This window comes from Planococcus citri, chromosome 1, assembly GCF_950023065.1.
Source record: "Planococcus citri chromosome 1, ihPlaCitr1.1, whole genome shotgun sequence".
NCBI lineage: Eukaryota > Metazoa > Arthropoda > Insecta > Hemiptera > Pseudococcidae > Planococcus > Planococcus citri.
In genome coordinates this window covers 54,624,180-54,650,227 of record NC_088677.1, presented here as the reverse complement: position 1 = coordinate 54,650,227, position 26,048 = coordinate 54,624,180, and the positions used below count along the sequence as shown (strand labels likewise).

At 34.5% G+C, this 26,048-nt stretch overlaps 1 protein-coding gene across 6 annotated transcripts in view; it reads right to left on the bottom strand.

Moving 5' to 3' along the window:
• Positions 1 to 26,048, bottom strand: part of LOC135832816 (beta-1,4-glucuronyltransferase 1) — a 155,730-nt gene that overhangs the window by 7,371 nt on the left and 122,311 nt on the right. For all 6 annotated transcript variants that reach the window (XM_065346305.1, XM_065346307.1, XM_065346306.1 and 3 more), the window contains one exon: positions 15,659 to 16,488. In XM_065346305.1, the coding sequence (XP_065202377.1) occupies positions 15,659 to 16,488 (830 nt within the window). The remainder of the gene's footprint in view (positions 1 to 15,658; positions 16,489 to 26,048) is intronic.

The following is a 26,048-nucleotide window of genomic DNA, read 5'->3' as shown; positions in this document are numbered from 1 at the left end:
AACGCGACTTTTTGACAATTTTTGACAACAAAATGAGAATTTTTGTAATTTTTGGCAAAAAGCCAATTTTTGGAAAAAAGCGAGACTTTGGAAATTTCAGCAAAAGGAATACTTACCTTTCTGGCAATTTTGGACAAAAAATCGAATTTTCTAATGAAATTCAATTTTTGGGAAAAAGTGACACTTTTAAGGATTTTTTTTTGCAAAAAAATGAAAATTTCAAGTCATTTTGCTAAAAAGCAAAAAATTTTGACACTAGAAAAAAGTGAGATTTTGACATTTTTATCAGAAAGCAGGACTGTCTGGTAATTAGGTATGTATTGACAAAAAACATTTACCTTTTGACAATTTCTGACAAAATAGCGAAAACTAGGTAATTTTTAAGAAAAAGGTGAGTCTTTCTTAGCAGTTTCACTAAATTGACGTCAAAAAACAGGACTTTTTGACGAATTGGTAAAAAAATACCAACTATTTTTTTCGCAATTTACGTCCAAAAAGCAACACTTTTAGCAACTTACTGTTTCAGTAAAAAAAAAATTAGACTTCGGCGTAATTTTTTGAAAACAAACGCGAATTTTTTAGCAATTTTGTCAAAAAATCAAGGATTTTTGTCAATTTTTAGCAAAACACAAAATTTTTTGGAAGTTACTGGCGAAAAAATTACGCTTACCTATTCGCAATCTTCGTCGAAAAAGCGAAGCTTTGTTCAAATTTTTGGTGAAAAGACGAGATTTTTTAGACATACTTTGGGGTAATTTTGAGGGGAAAATTCAGACATTTTGGATTTTTTTGGCGAAAAAGCGAGTTTTTTGTTAGCAATTCTTAGCACTAGACGAGACTTTTTGACAATTTTGACATATGGCGAGATTTTATACCATTTTTGGCAGAACACACATTTTATAGCCAAATTTCGATCACAGAGCCCGAATTCATTTTTTTGGCTTTAAATTTTTCTCGCTTTTACTAAAAGGAATGAAAAATATGAATTTTGAGAACTTGTTCAAAATAATTGCGAAAAAGGTGTTTATAGTAATATTTAGACAACATAGATTCGGAGCCGATCTGAATTAATTAGGGACAGATAAGAGTGCCTTCGAAGTTCCATCAGCATTATTTTAGTTGAGTGTAAGCTTGATATATGTACATGAGAGAAATTCAGAGTTAACAAAACTATGAACAAGACACCTTTGAATCAGTGAAGAGGTTCTCCTCTTATGTGTTCAACTCATTCAATACATGGATGTAATTGAAGAATAATATTTAATTATCAAATACACGTACGGCGATGGCGATAAAACTGGAATAGAATAGGATAGAACAGAATAAAATGAAATAAAGGCGTCGATATCGACGGATGATACAGAAGAAGATGTACTTTATACACATACACACAGGGCTCCGTTATTATTACTCTTTTCTACCTGTACCTCTATAATACTCGCGTATGTAGAATATGGATGCATTGAGCGGCGAGAATTACAGCCTGCGGTAAAGCATATATAGCTCAGGTATTAGGTACATATATCGCTTATGGTGTACTAAATTTCATGTACATGGCTATGTACAACGACGACGTATGACCGCAACGTACATAAGTACGTAAATAACCTATACATTGATAGCACATCCACATAGTACGTATTCGAAAACCCATCGCCCGACTAATGCACTTGAGACTGGCTTGTTTATGGTGACTATGAAAACCAGTTCATTTACCCGTACTGGTACGATTAGCGGTTCTTGATCGAAGATATATACCTCATGCTCTATCAACACATTACGCCGAGCCGGTGAGTACGAGGATACAAGTGGTTGAAAATTTTCTCGCCGACGTATTTCTCAGTATCTGGGCCTGGGCTACGGGCAAGTATAGTATAGGTACTCGTACGTGCAATTTTGGTGGCCAATTTCGTACACCACCGTAGAGGTAGAGGTAGAGGTACCTCTGCCCAGAAATATACGTACAAACGAGAGAACCGTAGGTAATGATGAGCAAGCCGCAGGAAATGTTATTTCATTGCAGTTGTTTGTTTTTCACGCAATCACGCGCCGCACTGCCGCGCCGAGAGCTGCCGCTGGCCAAATAATTTCATTAATGCAACGACCAATTCGTTCGCTAATATAAATGCACACACGAAAAATAAACACCGATGCGAGCTTTTTCGTAGTATAGGTAGATTAATGTGACGGTGAAATCTTGCTCGTTACATGCGAAATTCGTGAAACGGATTCTCTATACTACTGTAATGAATTAAAATACGTGATTAGAATAACGCCACCATCACCATCACGCCCAACGGTTTGTGATGTGTTTACATTGTGTGCCTCTGCCTCTATTGTTTTGTGGTATTTTGCTCGGAAAATTTTATCATTTTCACGACGAAAAGAATTTAGGCGTTGTTATAAAACAGCTAAATGAAAATAAGAGTAGGTATAGCTTGTCGTTAAGTAATACTTAGCTTTAAAATTTTCTCAAAATTATATTTACTAATTTTAGAGTTGATTTTTCAAATTTTTGAAAAAAATTACCAGATTCGTCGATTTTTGTTGCGTATCAATAATTCTTCAAATTTTTCAAAAAAGTTCACTCGAGTTGCAAAATTTACCAATTTTAAACAAAATATGACCAATTTTTGAATATTAGCGACTTTTTGGCAAATTTTTAGTGGTCGAAAGAGCACTTCGGTGCTTTTGTCTCTGATTGGGAAACTAAGCTACAAACTTCGGAGGCCCATATCCTGAAGTATGATTGGTTATTATAATAGAGAATATGAATTAACATTTCAAGAAATAAAATTTGAACTTTCACCATCAAAGCTCAACTATTCACGATGGACAATAAAATTGAAAGCTGTCTAGGTGCCTACCATTTAAAAATTAACTTGAAAAATGGAAAACTAATTTAAAAGGATTTTGATGGTTGAAGGTATAGGTGAGCAAAAGAGGAGCGATCCCAACATTGATCAAACTTCAAATACCTACTCGTAAATTGAAAGCAGAATGACGCATTAATGATTACTACCGAATATTGGCTTATTTCTTCGATCCAACTCTTCAGACCTTTCGCCCTCACCCCCCCCCCCCCCCCGAAGTGTTGAAATGGTTCAAAAATTAGAATTGGCACGACAGAAAAAGTGATTTGAACGACAGGACATTCAAACGACAAAATAGGGTATTTCAACGACAAATTGTTAACGACGGTTCAGCACGACAATTTAGGTAAAACGAACGACAATTCGATTTCATATAGGTAACTACGAAAGAAATGTAATCCACGTCCAAATAAAATTTTGACCACCAAAAAAATTATTGCGCGGAAAAATAAATGATTCTCCGCCAAAAAAAAATTTTCCAGAAACATAATTGTAACAAAAAAATTGTTTGTAAAAATAAACAAAATAAATAAGTTTTACAAATGGAAAATCCTACTTTTAAAAAAAAACTCCTTTTTCAAGTTGAATTTGGAAAAGTTTTGATTCCCAAAAAAATTTGATTTCTTGCAGAAAAAGTTTTTTTTTTGTTGCCAAAATTATGAAAAAAATCTGTTTTTTTGGTCAAAATTTTCAAAAACTTTCAAGAACTCTTTCTTTTTTTCAGAATTATTAAATAAATTTTGCTTTTTACAAAACTGCAAAAATACTTTTTTTTTCAAAAACTGCCATAAATTTTCTATTTTTGATTCCTTTTATTTTGTTAAATTGTTTTTGTGAAAATTGTGAACAAGTTTTGCTTTTTTGGTCAATACCACCGAAAAATATAGCTTTTCATCGAAACTATCAAAAAATCTTACTTTTTATTATTTTTTTGATCATTGCTCTATTGCATCCCAGGGTCAAATTTTAAAAACTTTTTTGAATATTTCGTTTTTTGTTTTTTTTTTGTTTTTGAAAAAAAATCTCCAAAAAAAGGGGCACGTTCTAAACTCGGCCATTATGACTTTTTTTTAAAATCGTGGTGGCGTCATTTTTGACCGGATTTGGATTAAAAAAATAATAATAAAGGTTGATCTTTTCTCCATTGCACCCTAAGTTAAATTTTGAAAAAAATTGAATATTTTGTTTTTTTATTTGAAAAAACCTCCAAAGAAGGGCACTTTGGAAACTCAATTTGGCGGGGAGAAAAAGTGGTTTCATAAGAACGAATTTTACTCGGTTTCATGCAGTGCATATACGTGAATACGTGATATTACCCAGAAAGAGCACATTCCACCTCGATATTTTGCCGCAAACCGCAACTTCATAATTATATAGACCAAATTGGGAATTCGGTATTTCGGGTCAAAGTCGCGGTCCGGAATTGGTAGGTCGGTCTGCGAGCGATAGTTTACCCTACCTCATTTTTGAAAAAAAATGTACCTACATACAATACAAAAACGTAATGTGATACGTCGATTTCATCCCACTGATCTATGGGAGCCCTCACCAACTATCCATTTTGAAAAAATATGAAAGTTACAAAATTTCAATTTCAACACCTACGAGTAGATATAACCAAGATTCATTTTCAAGAACGATGAACGAATGAGCTAAAAGCATAATGCTATTGCTATTAAAATGAAATTAAATCTGAAAAATACCATTTTAAAGAAACGTATGAATAGAATTATTTTTCGAGCAAGAGTACGAAGAAAACGCCGGATACGTGTGAAAATTCGTTAAATATCAAACAATTCTCAAAGGGCCTTCAGCGAATTTTACTCGTACCTACTACCTATATATTATACGATGAAAATCTCCATGCTAAGTCATTCCTATTTCAATTCTACACACACATTGAAGCCAAGACACTCGTACGTACTACCTTTCGCGTACAACTGCGAACAGTATAAGAACTTGCGTTACTTTTTTTTCACCCCCAGCTTCGTTTCCCTGTCTAAAGAACGCTTCATTATAGCGAACAGTCTCACACATTAACGCGTATGTACTTTCGCTTTAAGGCAACGTGTTAAAAAATGTTTCAAAAATTTGAATATTACATTCGCATACGTGTAAAAAGTCATGTTACCTAAGATTTTTCGAAATTTCAACACGTCCTAAATAATTTCGCCTTTGACGAGGTGAATTTTAATAACTCGAGTTGAACTCGACGCCAAGTTTCGCACCGACTGATCACCATAATATATCAGCAAGTTTTCAATTTTGTTACACGAGTAAGTATAAAAAATAGATTATCTTTGGATATATTTAAACACGTAAACGCATTACTTGTCACATGCATTAAAACTTTTAAACGTCCCTCTATGCTTAACTTACCTATACGAGTACATACCTCGTCTAAGCACCTTTGATAATAAACTCACCTTAAACTTTACTACCTAGCTATTTGTGCTGTACTATTTTATACTTTACATCTATACGTACCCTGAATTCAACTTTCACCGTTTCACGTCACCTCCTAAACTTTCTGATCACTCGTATACCTACTCACGAATTCGGTGTAGGTATATAGGTAATAGATGTAGGCTGGCACATTACTTCCACTCACACATACGTACTACGTGGTAACTTTTGCACGTAGTTCTTTACTCATTATTTCAACCTTTTCAAAGTCACACGACAACAGGCTCGAAACGAATCAAAGCAATTCAACAGCTTTTATAAATTTACGTACGAAATGTTCGTCTAGGTGTACGAGTATACAGGTAGAGGTACCTAATAGAAACACCTTCGTTACTTTTCTTTATTATATCCCATCGTAGGCTTTGAATCTGTTTCGTAATTCTATCCGAATAAAGACTCGTCGTAAATTCGATAAAATTTTTCACGATTGGATTACAACGCAACGTGCTTATTTACTATACGAATAGAATAGCAATCCTTTGGCGACACTTATCTACTATTTCAAGGTTAAATCTATCCTTTGAGGGTCTCATCTCGAGCCAATAATGCGATTTAAACACACTAGTTCGTGAAAAGATTTTCGCGCTCACCTTTCCGAATGTTTGGGTAAAAAAAATCACGCGAAACACGATAAAAAAAGAAAATAAAAAGTTTGCATTGACCCCAGCTTAGCGATGGCCATGCTAAAAGAGTCTATTCGAACGAATGGAGCGTGGTTTATTTGAATTTGAATCATAAAGTATAGCCTACTCAGCTCACCAATATGTATGGTACATATAAGATGCGTGGCATAACAAAGTTGTTTGACAAATTTACAAATGCGACGTGATGGTCAAACAGAAGCATAACTAGTGAGTTAGTGATAGCGAAATTACTCGTATTACATTTCATGGATAATTACCTGGCCTTATTAGTTATTACATGGTTCAATTTTTTTCAAATGAAATTTAATAATTCCTTAGGTATGTAAGGTTAAATGAAAGGGGTTTCAAATTTTAAAGTACGTAATTTCCACGAAGTTATTCTACTCAGCAGAAAACTTTTCGGGTGAAAAAAAAATTGAAACCGAACTCAAAAATAGGTGGACATATTTTTCAAAGGTTCATGGAAAATATCAAAATTCAATCTACTCGAGATGATGGTAGCTAAAATTCAGTTGGCAGTTAATTCCCACCCCCTCCCTCCCGAGGTAATTATACTGGTTGTTTTGCGTCATTTCGGAACTGTCCAAAATTTTTGGAGTTTTCTAAATTTCGAAAAATCCGCAGAGATGGTATCAAAAAATACACCACCAAGTCCATCGATTGGCGGTGTTTTCCAAGACATTATGAAGCCTTCGGTGCATTTCTGGATTTTTCAGCAATTTAGGAAAAATCATATCAGAAGGATCAAATAGAAATTTAAAGTCTATGAACTTGAATTTACTGCATTTTCGATGCTTTTGATCGATTTGAGCGCAAATCTTTAAAAAACCGTTCCTGCAGATTCAAATTCAAAAATATTTTGTAAACGAAAAATTTGAAAATTCATGAAAAGCTTTTGAACTGGTTGGAGGTAAAAAATGGGATATAAAATCGAATTTCAGTTTCTTATGTTACCGCGTTGATAAATAAGGAATTCTTATTTATTTTATTCAATTTTTTTTCTTCAAAAATATCTGATCATTGGACTTGAAGACAATTTTTGGATTTGAACTCACAGAAAAGGATTCTGAAAATTGTTTTCTAAATTGATCGAACGAGTCACGGTACGTAAGTTTATAGAGACTGGGATTCGATTTTGGCTTTTTTTTAAGCCATATTTTTTCAATAATTGTAAAATACAAGAATCCAGTGGAAATCCAGATATGGCTCAATACCATCACCTATTCATTAGGTAGGTTGAAAATAGAGTATAAACCAAATTTGAGTTTTCTACCGCAATTTGATCAAATTTTGAATTTTCCCCCAGGAATTGAGCCGTATTTGAATTTTCAAAAATTTCACAAAAATTGAAAAATGAACTTAGCTTTTGAAATTTGGGCTAGTGATGTAAGTACTTATTATTTTTAAGATTTTTTCTGATTTTTCTTCACCACCTCCAAAAATTTTTCCGTTAGTTGAAATGCTTCATTCGTTAAGCACTATGTATTGTATTTCTTAACTTTTTTATTTCAGCGCGAAACCTTCAAAAATCAAAAAACTGTTTTTTTTAAACCAATTTCTTGCACCTGTAGTGGCCAACTCTGGCCGATTTTTCCCCGCAATACTTATATCATAAAAATTTGGGAAAAATTCGCCAATTTTTCCCATGTTTTTATAATTTTTAGTTTAAAATTTCAATCATGCTATTTTGGAAAATCTTAAATCATTATTCGGGTGACTTATCTGGCTAAAATTCTTTCCTAGATTCGGTATCAAGCCCAAATATCCCGCTTATTGTATTTTCAGGAAATTTTTAATTTTCAACTTTTTTTTACCCATTAATCAAAAAATACTTACTTATAGGTACCTACTTTTCTTTTTCATTTGGAAAAGTCACTCATCAATCTGGCATGAGTAAAAAAGACCTTTTAATTTATTTGAAATGTCGACGTTTTGATACATTTTGAGTTCAGGGATTCCCAAAGAAGGGTTATTTAAAAAGTGCTCTTCTACATAAATCTAAAAATTTTATTATGTTAGTTTTTTAAAAGATTTTGTACTCCCTTAAAATTGAAAAAACCACCATGACTGAAAATTTTCAAATGCTTCAACAACCACACACTTCTCGATGTGAAAGAGGAGCAATAGCTCAGGCACAAAAATCTCGAAGCTTTACCCCTTCAATCATGAGAGTCGGCAGCCCAACTTATTCTGACGCAGTTTAGGTTGCCTATAACGAGACAAATTTTTCGACACCTTGAATACCTACAACACCCGGTATATTTCACACTAAAAACAAGAAAATTTTGAAACTTTCCTCAAAATCAGTACAACGGGGTTGAAATTTATAATTATCAAGTTCTGTTATCTCCCTTCTACGAACACAATACCCAAACATGGCAATATATTTTCAATCCTTGCGCAGTTTTCAGACCTAGTTGAGCAAAAATGGGCTCGCAGTACCTAAATAAACACTAGTACAAAAGAAAATGTAATTCAACTCTTGGTTACTCGTAGTCGTAGCCGTGCCACAAACCAACATACTATGGTAGTATACACGAAAACCTCTCAGGAATTGGCGATTTTGTATAGGAAACGCAAACGGCAACCAGCTAACGTAATGCATCGCACGCAAACATCCCGTATATGTATTACTTACATGTCATATTATATACGTAGCTACATTTAACGCATTCGCACTCGCAGATGGTCATTAACATGCGATAATTAGTTTAATGTTTGCACAACGTCATAACCATGTGTATTACGTACACAGGCAACCGGCACCGCTGATCTAATCTACCATTCTTGATGGTACCATGCAAATGTCAATGTCATAATTTCAATTACTTACAACGCCGCGCTGGTAGGTTTTGTTTCATCATTATCGTTATAGGTAAAGGTAGAGGTACTACCTTTAATGTTTACATGTCATTTATCAACATTTTATACACATGTAACACATAGTAAAAGTATAACTCGACAACATGGTATCAGAGCATGTGAGCAGTGGTTTAACAGAGTAATTCTACAATGTACATGACGGTGGCGTTTACTTCCTCATACTATGTCGATCTAAAGTACATAATAATCTATGCTTCTTATGTTCTTAACGTCATCTTCGTCGTCGTCAAAAATCCAATAGATAAATGAGACGAGTATCTTCGTCTAACGGAACGTCACCGTCGTCGCCCTTTGCCAATCACACAATGAGTAGGCAATTTAACGCCTCTTCGTGTTAACTTATTTGCATTCTCGCACTTGTCCTAGTCTTTATAGGTATTATGCAGACTGCAGAGTACCGGTACACGACACCTCACACTTTACTTTGCAGCTTACAGAGTACGAACGCGAATGCCTCACGCGCCCCGGTTTTAATCGCGTAAATTCGCCATTTACTTGGCCAAGAGCTTAATGCATCGTCCGTCAATCATACCAACAAATATGAAGCGATTCAAGAATGCCAAGAATCCGTATCACATTAAACGAACCGGATGCCTATTGGCAGACTCCATCAAGTAACCATAGCTGGCTGGTAATTTACCACATGTTACCCAGCAGTTACTGTATAGACACATTCAACTTGAGAATTTATTCGTTCTTTACCTCGTCCCCTTTATTTTTACCCCCATATTATGCAGAATAGGTACATTGACGTCTAATTTTGGTATCTGCTAATTTGCTTCATTATTTCGGCTAAGTTTAATTGGCATGGCGTACTTAATCGTGTGAATTTGCGCTTAAACTAATGAGAACATGAACGTAGAGAAAAAAACAAGATGGGAACACAGATCAATTGAAAGTACTCATTCACGACATTGGTACGTTTTTGATCTGGAGGTTGTTCACAGAAAAAAAAGTTTGAAAAACACATGGTTCGAAACAAAGCATGAAAAAAATGCCCGAAGTCATTTTTTCAATATTTGCATAACACGAATCCGGATTCAGGAATGATCAAGAGTTGAGTTGTTTGGTAAATGGATGACAAATATAAGGAAAAGTTGCGTTTTTACGAAGAAAAAAATTCAAAATCTATATTTTTTGACCGTTGGAGAAGAGGTGGGTATACTGCATAGTACCTCAAAAAAATGAGCATCTACTGATATTTTGTCCAACTTGCAAATCAAAAAGTACATAAGAACATACTTTGAAAAAAATTCTAAAAAATTACTGAAATAATGAAGACATTGAAAATTGTATGATTGCAAATTTTTGCCAACGATTAACATTTAAAAAGTTATTCACAAAATTGAAAGGTTTACATTTTTTTTTATCAACTTTGAGCAACTTCTAAGTTTTTTTTTTTCAACGCAACAAGTGATTTGGGCATTCAGTCTACGACAGAAACATGAAAATAAAGTTCTGAAATTTGAGGTCATAAAAATTCAAAATTACGTACTATTTCACAGATAAAACAATAAGAATCTCATTTTCAAGGACATGGACAAAGGGGACGGTATTTCGGGATGGAGTCACTATCATATCACTATCTAGAGCCAAAATTTTAAAAAAAGATCTGATGAAAATTTAGTGTATCTGAAAAATGTAAATGTGAAAGTTCTTTGCTTTTTGAAGCTATTTTTTGAAAAATTTTCGCTGATGCTTCAAAAATTATCTCAAAGGAAAAATGAGCTTTCTACGACCAAAAATTTTATTTTACTCTTATAAAGCATTCATTGCCCCCTCCGTCCGAAAACTCATTATTTTACCAACTTCAAAAAGGGAAACCCCTTAAAATTAATACAATGAAAATTAGTTTTAGCTGGTTTTTTTCAAAACTAGTTGAATTTCGAATTTTAATTCAAATTTGTGAGAAATCTATTTTTGACATCGAAATGGAGCTAAGATTCAAAAAAGAAGAATAATTTCAAACATTGAGATAAAAAAGTAATTAGCTTCATTTTCCTGATACAAAAAGACAGAAAACAAATGGAAGAAAAAAAAACTCGGAAATTCAGCAAAAACATTTAAAATGATGATTAAGATGAAATTATGATATTTTACCTATCTAAATTTCAAAACACTCGGAAAATTTTCAACAATTAAAAAAAAGGTACGAAAAATACCGAAAAATGATTTTAAAAAACCCAGAAAAATCAAAAACTGCGTATATAAGTAGAAATTTAAACTATTTTTAAAACGACACAAAAAAAAATCCAAAAAAGCAGTGAAAAAATATTAAAATCCAGTTTATTCTACAAAATACATATGTATTTTGGTGCCCTTTTGAAATCCCAAAAATTGGGATTTTTCGACATTTTAACAAAAAACATGATGAATAGAATTATTCAAGAAAATTTGAATCATGATTATTTTTCCTTTGAGCTTTGCTAATGTTTTAAACGTGATTATGCGGAAGTAGTTATCCATTTGGTAGATGCTAAAGACATTGAGAGATCACTTGAACCAAAAAAGAAAGTGAAAAGAAAATTCGGAACATTTGAAACATTTTCAAATTTTTCAAACTCTGGGCTCTCGTCGGGGAAGTGAAACATTTAAAGTGAACATTTAACATTTTATGATTTTTCACTAGCCTCTATCAATTTTTTTCTAAAATTGAAAAACGACTCACCCTGACCATACGTTTTCTCAAAACTTTCAAAAATACCAATATTTAGGTATCCAAATGAAGTGTAAAAATATAAAACTTTCTGAAAAAATTTCGTGAAGTGGAAACAAAGAACCAAACTTTTTCAATAATTGAATTCTGGATCGTTAACGAGAAGAAGGGAGGAGAAGGCCTTCTCTAACAATTTTTTGAGAATGGAAACATTATGCTCAAAAGATCTTAGTCGATTTTTGGATGCCCCCTTCCCTTGCTCCTCTTCCACTCTATTTTTTTACTCAACACCTATCGTGATGAAGACATTTTCTTCAAAAGATGAAACGTTTTATCTTATTTGATCAATTAAATTCAATCGTGAAATTCTCTCATTTCTACTTTCACGCATGAAAATAATTCAATCAAGGAGTTGATTAATTATTCGTAATCAACCCCTCAACTTCAAAAGTCAAACTATGCGACGAATGTCATACTCCTATAACACTGACGTACATTAGTTCGTTTGACTGATAACCCATCTTTTTATGCGGGATCGCGACCCTTGTGAAAATCCCATTCATTCTTATAAGTACATATATGGAACTGAGAAAGGCAATTTTCAGAATATTTATATTCCTTTGGCATACTCGACCGTTGTCCATTCTTGGCGATAAATATCTCGAAAAAATTCAATAAAGAGCAAACCGTAAAATAATTTCTGTAGCACGAGGAAAATGTACAGAAAAAACTAAATACCATTGGCAAATACCGATGCAACAGCTCGGCAAAACTTCAATGCTGCAAAAATTCCGCTTCGTACGGCAGAAAATATTTAAAATTCGCCGACTTTTCGGCATAGTTTTATTTTATAAGATAGACGATTATTAAAACGATATTATTTTTAAAAAACGAATATTATAAAATCTAATCGCGTGCGTAGTGTGCAAGTCTGCAGGTACACACAAGTATAAAATATATATAAACTGGAAAATAATAGCGCCTAGCCATCGTTTTTTTTTTCACCCAAGATATTAGGTCAAACAGTGTAATATTCAAATTAGGCCGGACACGACTACTCAATTTCACTACTCACGCATTATCGTATTATGGGTATCCGATTATAAAAATGTGTATTATTTTTCGTTATAAAAACGACCGAATAATCTGGTACCTATAAAGAATAATGTAGTCCACCGATTATAACTATCTACGAGTACGAGCATAAGAGTAAAGTATACAGTGAAAGGGTAGATGGGCGTGCTTACTTATTTAACGAGGCGCTTGTTTTTCGCACCATTCTCATTAAACATACATAAAATAGCGTACCTCTACCTTTACATATACTACTACCCATTCAGCATAGACGAGTCCGATTGCAAATTCGAGCCCGATGATCAAATCGCAGTACACCTAAAGCGAAAGTTACTTACTATAGGGCTGTAACTAATCCCAGCCGGTAAACAACTTTCATATAATATAACATTTCAGACAGATTTCCAAAACCGACCGTATCAACAAAGGGCTAACCAGTAACCGGCATGGCGTTTCGCATCGCAGAATAAAATTCATTTATCAAGCTCACCAAAAATGACACTATACGTCTATGATAAAAATAAAATACCAAATTATAAAACCAACCTCGATATACCATCTTTTGCCCGTAGATAAATGCGTAAAATAAACGTAAAAATTTACACAAACCGAGCACGTTATCGTTATAATCTTCAGCCTATTCTTAACTGGACTGTATAGTGGATGGACTTTTTAGGATTCGAAAATGAGATTTTTACGTTCGAGTATTTTACGATTTCGAAATTGTATAACCTTTCGAAAAATTACCACTCTATTGTAGATTACTTTACAATGAAAGGGGATATTTGGGAATTTTTTCATGCTCTTCTGTTACGTGCTCATTTTCTATTTAGCTCATATTTCTAAAAATTTGACCACGGATACCTCTTTATTATAGCTAAGCCATATTTTCTACCTTTTTTTAGTGTTGCAACTTTCTCTCTCTGACCTGCTATAGAATTTTGAATAAATTGCAAAATTTTCCATATTGGGGTTACTTTAACCCTCCTTCTCCTTTTGACGTGTTTTCATGAACGATTCGAACCTTCAATATGTACTGATTGAATGAAAAAAATTGCATATAAAAGCACAATTCTTCATAAACACAACTAAAAAATTCATTTCATCGTATTCTGTGAAGATGAGAAAATTCGATGCTTCGTTTTTATAAACTCGTTTTCTGATCTTCCAATTCAAAATTTAATTTATTTATAATCTTGACGATAAATTCGCAGTTAAAAGAAGTATCCATAATGAAAGCTTCGATCTTCAAAAGAGAAGGTAATCGCCATGTAAACTACCAGATACTGAAATCAACAAACCGTCCACTGCGTCGTCGCACATGGAACTCGAAACCAAATTACCACTTGGTACGTATTAAGCCAAGTTTTTAATGTCAATTAATAACTAATTTATGAACCGGTATCGAAAATACAACCGGTGGCAATCACGATATATCTGTATCATTATGAGACGTGCAATACTAAGTTGAGCTCGATTCGGCTTCAATGTAGTTCGATTTCGTAGCGAACAAAACAAAATGAAATGAAAATCCAAGCATCGAGTATATAATTCGACGCTAAAGGGGTTTATACGTTCGTAGTTTGTACAAATACGTTATTGGTGCAACGAATATTTCATTCTGAGAAACCAGCACATGAACAGCACACACAGACACAGCATCGGGCAACTTTTGACAATCTGTGACTTCACTGAGAGAGGTGATATACTTATTACCTATCTATAGTCTAAAGGGAAATATAACTTCGGTAAAGTTGAATTCATCTACAAACGACTGGCGTCGCCAAATAATATTTTCTCTCTTTCTCTACGACAAATATTACACTCGAGCTAAAATAATAGATCGCTATAGAAACTTTTTATTCTGATTCCAAACGGGAATGGAAAAATTCTCAGTACCAGGGACGATTGTGTGGTAATTTTTTCCCAAAAATTCACTGAGAAGTAGCCAAAGATATTCGATGGGACCGAATCAAAATACGAGTACGGTACTTCGAAAGGAAAACAAAAAGGTTCCTTTCATTTATTGTCCAACTTCAAACTTGAAATAGGTATGAGGTTGATTGACATTTTCAAAGTGCTCTATCAATCATTCATAGTGCTTTAAAATTTTGATGTTGAACAAAACTTGAAAATGACTTTCCTTCCTATATTCCTTTCAAAGCTCTGCAACATGATTCAATCTGCGATATTTGAGGAAGGAGTTATGCTATGAATCAAAATTTGAACACTCGAGTCGATAACCTTGCCCCTTCAAATTCCAGGATCTGCAAATCGATTTACACCTGTGTAAAAACTTGATTACTTAATAATTTTTTATTTTTTTTTAGTAAAGTCACTTGGGGCATAATACTGATTCTATTTTCAGAGATATTTCCAGTGAGATTGCACAGTTTTCCGCTCCTCATCACACTTATCGGTCATGAAGGTCCAAAAAGAGCAGGAAACTTCAAAACAACTTGAAATTCCACCTGCATATCGACTTCATAGCGTATTGAAATTACTTTACAGCGTAAATTTCGGCTTTACTGCTTCATTTGATGAAATTTTGTGGAAATTTCAAGTTTCAAAAATGTACTGGAGGCTCCAAAAATTTTCAAACATGGATGGCGGCTCCAAAATGACATAAACTCACTAGCAGTCGACTTAATAACGTGTTTAAGTTGGAGTACAGCGTGACCTTCGGATTTCCAACTCCATTTGATGAAGTTTTGTGGAAAATTCGAGTTTCAAAAATCTGCTGGAGGCTCTAGAACGGCTCAAAACTGTTTCCAATCGTCGAAAATAGGGTATATGCCAAAATTCAGGTTTCTTGATCTATTTGGTAAAATTTTGATTTTTTTTTCATTTTTTAAACTTGATTTTCAAATGGATTTTGCCCATCACTAATGAACTGGCACAATCAAGACTCGAATCCAAGCACAGATTTATGGAAATAGTCCAGGAACTTGAGGAACCCCCAAAAGTAGAGAGATGTCAGGCTTGGAGTTCCGCTGCTGGTGGAAGAGTACTAAAGACGACGTAGGATAATTTATGTAATAAAAATCAAAAATCGAACTTACCAATTCCTCCTTGGTAGTAGGCGGAACGGCGAACGACTCTACTTCGAATAAACATAACGGAAAGACTTTGGGTTTATCATGCAACAGCGGCGGATCTTGTCTTCTTATCATTTCCAAAAAATCCGATATAATTCCCGGACTAGGATACAGTTCGATATCGGAAGCGAGAATATAATGCGTCAAGGCGGTATCTCTGGCGATATTTCTGCCCACGTTGACCGGATAAAGTAACTTTTTGTGAGATCTGTACAACGAACTAGACGAAACGTTGTACCATGGCGGCGAGCTGGCGCAATTCACGCTATCGTCTTCCAACACCTTATCCGGCTGCGGAATCGTCTTCGGTAGATGTTTCGCCTCGAAGTACACGTGAAAGGTAACATATTCCGAAATCAATGGTGAGCTGCATTTTCTCAGGTAACGTATACTAGCCAAAGTGGCGACGAAATCGGTGCCCGGCGCGTGCAAAGACAACGATATCGGTCCACGCCAGCGCTCGATCAAAGGCTTCAAATTATCCAAAAACGTGTAATCGGCGTGCGTCGTGTAAGTTACACTCTCGTGACACAGGAACGTACGATTCGCCACTACGTAGTTGTACAACACCCAAAAGTCGCCTTTTTGCGCGATCGTGTACTCGTTACTTTTGTCATGGCACTGGATCACGTCACGCAACGAAGGCCCCGCTCCTCCGTCTGATATCTGCGGCGTTGAGACGCTACTGCCGGCGAAATCTTGGCCTCGATCTTGCCCATCTGCCAGCGAAGCGTCTGTCGACTTGAATGTGGTACTCACTCTGCCCGAACGACCTTGCGCATTTGTTGTCGTACCTGGAAAAACAAAAGGAAAATAAACGATTACAAAAAATTTGAAATATCACACTTGACATTTAAATTTAATTGGGGGGGGGGGGTCAATTGTAGCTCACGGATTGCTAAGGGTCTAGAACGCTTCGATATCATAACTAACCGATTTAAGTGATGACAAAAAGAATGTAAACCAAATTTCGGATTTCTACCCCAATTTAGCCAAATTTGATTTTTTTCAATATAGGACCTGAAGTGAACCAAAAATTCGTCAAAAATCGAAAAATAATCATTCATCCTCCAAAATGTTTCTTACGAGCATTTCTGGATAAATCCTTTCTTTATTTCTTTGTCCAATCACAAAATTTTTCCATTTGTTGGAATACCTCTCTTCCTCATTAATCTGAATTTTAAAAATTTTCAAAAACAATGTTGCACACAATTCCAAAACTTCCACATGAGAATTTATTGAATTAAAAAAAAATCCCACTTAATTCGATGCATCCTGATTTAACAACAAAACATTCAAATCATCAAAAGCATAATATAACCGTATCAATTATCATCTCGGGTCTCACTATTAAACGTTTGAATTTAATCAACGAATTAACGCACAAAGCATAATTCACGTGGTTTTCACACAGCCAACAAACTTTTACTCGCATTAGTCGTATGCTCAGCGAAATGCATGAGAACATCCGTTCGCCTTTGGTACAATGCAAATTCAATTAATATTCGTAATTAAAAATTACTCATCACGTCGAAAGATTGTTTTCAAAAAATGCTCTCAGTTGACTGCGCCAATTATCAAATAAAAAAAAAATCGATTTTCCAGCTGAGAAAATTGAAAAATTGAGCCCATTCTATTCTATGGTACCAACGACAACGACGACGTAATAAATGACTATCTATTTATCCGCTTTTACGATTCATAAGCGTATTACAAAATAGTATTACTATGTGATTTGCATGTACGACAAGAATTCGCACTCGTTTGGAAAATCTTATATGAGATAACAACGCAGATAGGTAGGTACACAGTTGTTTTGCAAACACATCAGGTACATACACACAAAGTACAATTTACAAGGCAACTGAACCTGGCACGATGATATTGTTCTAAAAGGTGACTTAAGCAGGTAAGCGTGACAACTGTAAAAGCTGCGAAAACCGCATCAAAGGCAGAATACCTTTACCTACTCTTACGTTTGTATATCTATCTATCGCTTCGAAGCTCGCAGACTAAATATTCAAACAATCGAATCATTTTCGCAGATGACGCTTTTATGTAATACGAATTCGCAATATTGCACCGGAATGACTGACGTATAATGCCAAAATCGTCTTGTAATAGTAAAAGACAACTCGGTAGTCAGTCTCACAGTTACCCTTAAGATCATTTCTGCGGGGTACCTATTCTGTAAGACGACATTTTAGTCAACGATGCTAACGAACTTTACTTTACGAGCACCTAATTTGTTATTTAGGATGAAATTAACCCCCTTACTTACCCGTCAATCGCCTTATTATAAAAGTATCCTCATCTATCGATGCTCCCCACAAAGTACGTGAAAGTTAAACAACTCGAATAAGTTTTAATGAATCAACCAACAGTAAGGAAATACTTGTGCTTTAATGCCGCAGTTTCGATCAAAAAGGCTTAAAAAGTTTTTTAAAACGTCGAGTTGGCTTATCTAAATTGCCATTAGGTATATACCATAAAGCGAACTTCGATATCACTTAATATATCCACATTCCTACCTATAATTGTAAATTAACACGCGAATTTGCCACGCTCGGTTTCCCAACAAAACTATACGTACAGAGGGCTACCTTACAACCCAGAATTTTTCCACCTTCTTTTGGAATTCCATCACACTGGAATCGAATTCTCGTACCGTACCAAGATTTGAATTCAAGTACTGAGCTTTTCACACTCTGTCATCGAGTTTCAAATGAAAATGTAGGTACCTACTCGCACGTATAAGGTATGTGAGTCTATACACTCATTTTGTTCTTTAGATCTCACGTGTAATATATTTTGAAGCTCTAAACGCAGCATTTTATCAAACATGGTGAGTATTTACGTCGTCGCTACGCCATCGTACATAGCACATCCAAACGCCAACCATATTGAAATTCCTTTCCTTATTAAGCCTTTATGTACGCTCGAGAGTGAAATTGTTGTTGTTTGTTTTATAACCACGCGTATGGAAGATGATACCGAAGAGATATGCACGTTTTTAAGCTTATACATATACAAGATATAGCTTTTTGCCAAGCTCAACGCGCCTAAGTAAGTATGTCTACGAGTATGGCGGAGACTTCCATAAAGAAAAACATCGACGAAAAAACTCACCACAAAAATGAGGGTAGGTATTTTTTTTTTCAGTTCTTATTTGGTTTATACTTAATTTAGTTAAGGCAGAAAACTCGTTAAAACGGGGGAATTTTGTACATCAAGGTAGGTGGTATACACAAAAGAGACGAAAAACAATGATATCCTCCGCTGAACTCCAGAAAAAAGATAGTCTAGATTCTGAATAGTTTGATTTTTTTGGATTTTTTTCTAGGACTCGTTTTCCTAAAAACATCCACACAAATTCATACCGAATGTGCATGAAGCCAGGATTAGGACTTTGAGAACAGTGTTAGGATAACATATTCTCATTAGGAATTTCAAATTTTATCACTTCCAATAGCTAAATGGTTTCATTTCAAGAATTTTTTTTGAGAAAAAAATTGAACTGAATAAACTCCAATCACATTACTATTCGGAGTATCAAAATCTACAGACGAAATGAGGAGGAGAACGAGAATTAAATGAACCGAAAATTTTGATGATTAAGTAGCATTTCAGTAATTTTTTAGCATTCTGAAATCGCTCTGATTTTTTCGGCTTAGAAACCAAAAAATAAAACATTCAAAAACTGATGAAATTTCTGGAAAATCTGACAACATTTAGTGAAAATTTTCGGGTTCTAAAAATCACAAGCCATAAAAGATTGAATCACTACCACTTCCAATTAAATTAGTAATTGGAGGCAATGAAATTTTGAAAGAAGTTCACATCAAGTGAAAATAAGGACCCTGAGGAAGAGGTAATCATTTCAAAATGTATGATGCATATTTATGCAATTGTAAATTTGAAAAGCTCGAAAACATAACACAAATAAAAAACTAAATCCAGTGCAATAATTTTTTTTAATGAGAAAATTTCTGAATTTTCCAGAAGGGCGAGATTTCTTAAAGTTTTTCGAGTAGGTAGACCTTGCAAATTTCCCGGAGACAAGCTTTCTTATGGTCAACTAATATAATTTGATGAAATGCAAAGAACCATACACAATTGTAAGTAATCATTAGGGTAGATCGCAAAAAAAAGTCGACGGATTTTGACCAGATTCCAGGGATGGAAAGCGAGCTGAAAGCTGAAAGCTGAGGAAGTTTGGGATTTTTGAAAGCTAAAAGCTAAAGCCAAAACTTCATTTATTCAGCTTTCCATCCCTGCCAAATTCAGCAGAGACTTTCATTTTGAGTTGAAAGGCGTGCAGTTAGAGGGGAGATTTGGGAACTCAAAAACTTGTTTCAGGAAAAATGGTCCTGTCGTCAAATGAAAGTATTTGAGATTCTTCATCGATCTTTGCTATTGCCGTCAAAATCCAAGACCACTTTTAAGGTTCTACTGAGCGGTTGAAAATTTACAAATCGCTAACATATTTTTGGATAAAATCGTGTTTTTAAAATTTTTTCTTGACAAATTTTTTGCATTAATTTATGGGAAAATATTAAAAGATATCATTCCTGAAACTGGAAAAATATTTTGGAACGCAGTGGTGCCAATTTTTTAATAATTTTTGTCAACTTCAAAAAATTGGAAAAAAAACTAAAAACTTATAAAACTTTTTTTATTTTTCGAAATTGGCAAAAATTATCAAAAAATTGGCATCACTGCCTTCCAAAATATTTGTACAGTTTCTGGAATGATACTTTCAATATTTTGGCATAATTAACGTAAAAAATTTGCTAAAAAAATTTCAAAACACAATTATCCTAAAATAAAAGATTTGCAAGTTTTCAGCCGATCATAGTACATACTTAGAACCTAAAAGTGGTCTTAGATTTTGACGGTAAAAGCATCGGTCGGCGCAGAATCTGTAATACTTTCATTTGAGACGTGATTTTTTTTGAAAATCCCTACTCCTTAAGGACCCTATCTCCCCAACATGGACATTGGACACCTCCGAAGCTAAACATTTGTGTGGGTAACTTTCAACTCAAAATGAAGGAATTTACCGAATTTGGACAAAATTCGCCGATATTTTTCTCGCGATTTACTCAAAAATTCATGTTTTGTGATGACAATGAGGGTCGAGGGGGAAAGAGATCTTATTGTATGGAGTTTTTTTTTAGTATTGACCAAAATTGTGTTCAAATCTAACTTCAATTTTACATTTCTCACGTAAAAATTTTCAGGTTATGACATATAGGGGCATTTTTCAGAAAAAAGAATGGAATCTTGCAAAATGAGACACTGAAAAAAACTTCTCCGCCAGAACTTTATTTTAGAGGCTGGGTATAATTAATCAAATTTTTTTTGTGAATGTTCAACGAGGCCTCTTCATATAAACTGGACCAAACACCCATCTGAACCGATTTCCTATAAATTGTATAAAATAAAGGAAAGAGAAAGTAGTTGGAAGAGAGGTCGTCAACGAAACTGTCATTTAATTAAAATATATAAGTAATTCCACCTGTGTGTAAGTGTATCTGTATAGTTGATACATACGAGAAACTGGTCGTTACCGAAAGGGCAATATTATGACTGGTTTGTGGTTAACCTTGCCCCCTTATTACAGTACGTTACAAGCTCCCGAAAGCTTTTAAAATTTTCGACACAGTCCGGATACCGGGTTAGGCATTGTTTATAATTTTATTTTATCATACCTGTCGTATATATTTCACGAAGATTCTCGTATGCGTTTTATAATACCTACTGTATAATAATACGATGAGTATATCGAATATACATATACGAACCATATACTCGTACATGTTTTGTAATACCGTGTAAGAAACGATTACAAACGCATCCGGTTTTTCGTTGTAATAGGGTGAAAGTGTAAGTTGACAATTAAGAAATCGTGTTTTCATTTATCGAGTTTCAATACTATAATACACACATAGGTACATATACCAGTGCAAGTTGGAAAGAATCTTTGTTTTGCAAATTCTAATTCACAAAGAAAGTTTCCATTTCGTTTCGTGTAAGTAATGAAGAATCGCACACGTACGTACGAAATCCGAGAAAATATAGAGGTACTTGTAATACATTATGCATAGGTATATAGGCCTTTTCAACGGTAAACCTCGATTATTCGTTTTAATTTTTCCACATCGTCGTCTCAAGACCTCCAAAATGTGTATAAAATATACGACGAAACTGCGTGCAAAAATGCCGTTATCGTATGCGAATATATCGTAAATAAAAAGCAAATCACCGCCGCGCCGAGCGATATGGGCTAAAGTATAGCGGTGAAGAATAGCCCTCCGGGGTACAATTATAACTGCAACTATGCCGGAAAGCGTCCTCTTCCCAGGTAATATACTCGCAACTTTGTACTTAGACTTACCTACCCAACTATACCGTTTCAACATACATAAAACGAAAAGGAAAAAGCCAGAAACCCCCGAGTCAATTTTTACCTCGCGTATATTCGGGTTACATACTTGCAGATATTTTTTACGCAAAATATTTCCTCGCCAATTTAACCAAGTCTATTTCGTTTAATATAAAGGCTAAACGGGTACGCATGTACATGTTGTAGAAGTAGATAGGTAAGATAGAAGAGAAGTACCTATTTACACAGCTCTCTATGTTTGTATAGAAACGAGAGCAATTTATCGAAGGTGATATAGGGTAAGTATACCCACTATATAGACGGGATCCGGGTTGAACATGATTTACATATTTTTGATATTTTCTCGTCGTGTTATCGCGAACGCGAATAGCGAATAGCGAATACCTCACCGTGGCTCAGAATGTCGCTTTTATTTCTTAATAATTATCAACTTTCGAGCCGAGTAAAATATTAATTACGAAATTTTGTAAGTCGAGTCGAAATGAACCCCGAGTGAGTAATAATTATTTTATCGAGGTATCTTACCCTTTTGCAACGAGCGTCCCAAAACCTACATACATAGTGTCATTTTTCGCTAAATTCTTTCTCTTTCCCCTTCCTTAACACTTACAACGACAAAATGACGTCTAATTTTGGAAATTCAAAAAAAAAATGTCTTGGACAAAAAGAGAAAAAAAAGAGCCTCAAACAGTAACCGTAGAAAATTTAAAATTTTTTTTCAAAAAATCGTGATCGGAACTTGCTGAACATATTTTGAAAATTTACCACAATCCGGAACATTTTTCCTCTTTTTGCGAAGCTCTTCGCTAGATATTTTTGAAAAACTCCGAAGTTGAAAATCACGAAATTTTGGTGTGATCGATTCCCAAAAACTTTATTCAAAAGAAAAAAAATTGTAAAATTAAATTATAGAAATTTACTACTATGCAGGTGCAGGAAAGTGGAAGGAGAAGGGGGGATATAAAGGGGAGACCAACCAATAATAATTTTTAATTTCATATGATCGGAAAATGAGTAGTTTCCTAGACAGTTTTGTGGTTGGAAAATACGTCTTTAACGCATCTATCAAAACAAGTGCGGAAAGTAGGTAGTTATTTTCCTCCCTAGGGAGGAAAGTAACTGTTTTCCGCACATGTTTACAAATTCGAAATTAGCCATTTTTTAAAATTTCAGCATTTATTTTCCTCTCATATGAAATTAAAATAGTATACTACGTATTTTCCGATTAAATTTTCAAAAACAAGGAATATTCAACTTGCAAAAATTACCTACAAGTTTAAGTTTAAACTCGTCACCTCGGATTTGCGATTCAACTGCTTCAGTCAATTGAGAATATCGAAGTACAGGATTAAATTTTAAGCTGGCGAAGTTAATCACACCGCCTTCTGGAACAATTCCGGTGTTCAGGAAAAAAACTTTCTGACTTTTGGTCAAGATCGATTCGGAGGATTGATTTTTAGTACTTACAAACCAAAGGGTATTCCCGGATAAAATAGGTGAAATGCCCCTGTCTTCGAATTTTTGATTTTTTGATTGATGATTGTTGGGTACCTCTAAAAAAATTGTAGACCCAAAAATTTGTCCCCCACCCCACCCCACCCTTGTCCACAATGACGAAAAAAACGTTTTTTAGGGGGGGAATCGCTTTTTAACGAGTTTTGAATAAAAAGTTTTTATTTTACCCAAAATATGTACAGGAAAAATGAGTCTATCCACATGAATTTTTTCGAAATTTTTCGGCCTCCTGGGGGGGAGGGGAGATATTGACAGAAGAAAATTTGAAACCGCCATATCTCCGAACCTAATTCTTGTGCACACATTTTTTTTCTTCAGAAAATATGTTCAGGTAAGAACTATTTTTTTAAATTTTTTTTAATTTTTTCTCCAGGTGGGCCATCTTCAAAAACTCAAAAAACTCTTCAAAATGCGCTTTTTGTGTCATAATAGCACCGCCAATTTAAAAAAAAACACTCGTAATGAAGTTCTGATGCTTTGCACGTGAACCTTGAAAATCTGTAGAAGGTGCAACAATTCCTCTAAAAGCTCATTTTGGGCCCATGGGCACCTCCCCACCTAATTTTGGGTCTGAAAAATGTTGGCAATATGGGTGTCGTTTTCATATAAATCGAACCCCCTGAACACGAATATGAAGTTGGATTTACAGTTGGACCCTTCCAAGGGCCCCATGGGGGGGGGTACAGTGCTCCAAAATGGGAAAAAATCAAAAATCTGAGGACAGGGGCATTTCAACTATTTTATCCGGGAATACCCTTTCAGGTTTTTACCTCTGGTTTGTTCAAATCCCCATTAGGTAGGTAGATGGTAAATTTTTCGTACAAAAATATTAGGCAGGAAAAATACTTCGGCGTGAGCACATGACGATAATGGTGCAAGGAAAAAAATTAAAATTTTGGCACCCCTACCCCTCATTTTAATTTTTGAAAATTGAGTCTAGAAATATGATGTCATTGATAAATGAATTTTCATTTTATTTATTCGTATGCTTAAATAATAAAAATTACCTGTACTATTTTTTTCGTGTGACTCAGCTAAAATTTCTCAGTGTGATAGACTTTAAAAGATGACAGATAAACCACAAAAAAAAACAGTAGGAACCACATCGAAAAAGATTATAATCTAAAATTCCATATTTTTCCATTTGGAATTTTCATTTCATAATAGTTTACACGTACAAGAAAACATAGTTAACTTCTGACTACGACAGATTCACAATATTTCAGCTCATTGTTCGTTTTAAAAACCGTCATCCGGGCATCGTGCAAAAAAAATGCATATCTAACTCTCGAGACGCGTCAAAACACACGCGTACGTAAATTTTCTATGCACGTCTAACGGAAATCACATTTAAATAAACTCAACAACGGTGCCCACCACTGAACGGTAATCTGTTCAAATATATGAGTATGTACTATGTATGAAAACATTACTCAGCATATATTCGACTTCGTGGTTAAGCTTCCTATATGAAAAATAAGTCCACGCGAAGATACACGCTAATAACCGAGAAATACTCACAAAGACACGAAAATTAACACAAAAGATATTCACCTGATGTGCATTAAATTCATCATAGTCGGAGGTACGAGTAATATACCTTACTATGTGCAGACAAGAATGAGTATAAGGTACTCTAGGTACCCATATCGAAACAATGCTTCGTAATGCTTTTACACACGCGTGTATTCCTCCTCAATTTCAGTTTACAAGTACTAATATTACAAAATACCTGGCTAACCTCTATTCATTTCGTCAATCGCTGTCTACTTAGCAAATACTCGTATTATAATAGAAAATGGGAGTTGAAAGTTTATCAACAGTTTATACAGGGGGTAGTCATACGTACTACAGCTTTAGGTACCTCGACTTAATGCCAATAGTAGATAAATGAAATTTCTGCAAAGAAATCGTCACACGGTGAATTTTCCAATCACATAGCACATCGCATCTATCCGATGAAAATCCATTTTACTATAGAAGACAACGTGAAAAATATAAACTTATTTACATTTTGGCTCGAGACGAAATTCCCTATTTTCAAACTTCTAAAATTCCATCGTAAACTTTACCTACTTTTGGTATTACTGCGAACAGATTCGAAGATTTACTCTACTTTTTTTTCAGCACGAAAGTTACGCTACCTGCGTTGAAAAGTATCTTCGTAGGTTCAGGTTACTACGGTATTTGTTCGGTAAAATGATAAATGGAATGCGTTTAAATAAATTCGCAGACGTCGAGAAAATAGCAAAAATTGTATCGAATTGTTTCCTAATTGAATACAACAAAATTTCAAAAGTTTTAAAATAATGTAAAGCCTGAAATTCCCCCTCGTCTCCCTTCAACGTGTATATGAATGATTGATCGATATTTCTAACAAATAAATAAAACAGGAGACTAAAATTTAAGCAAGATTAACCATAAGTCCGT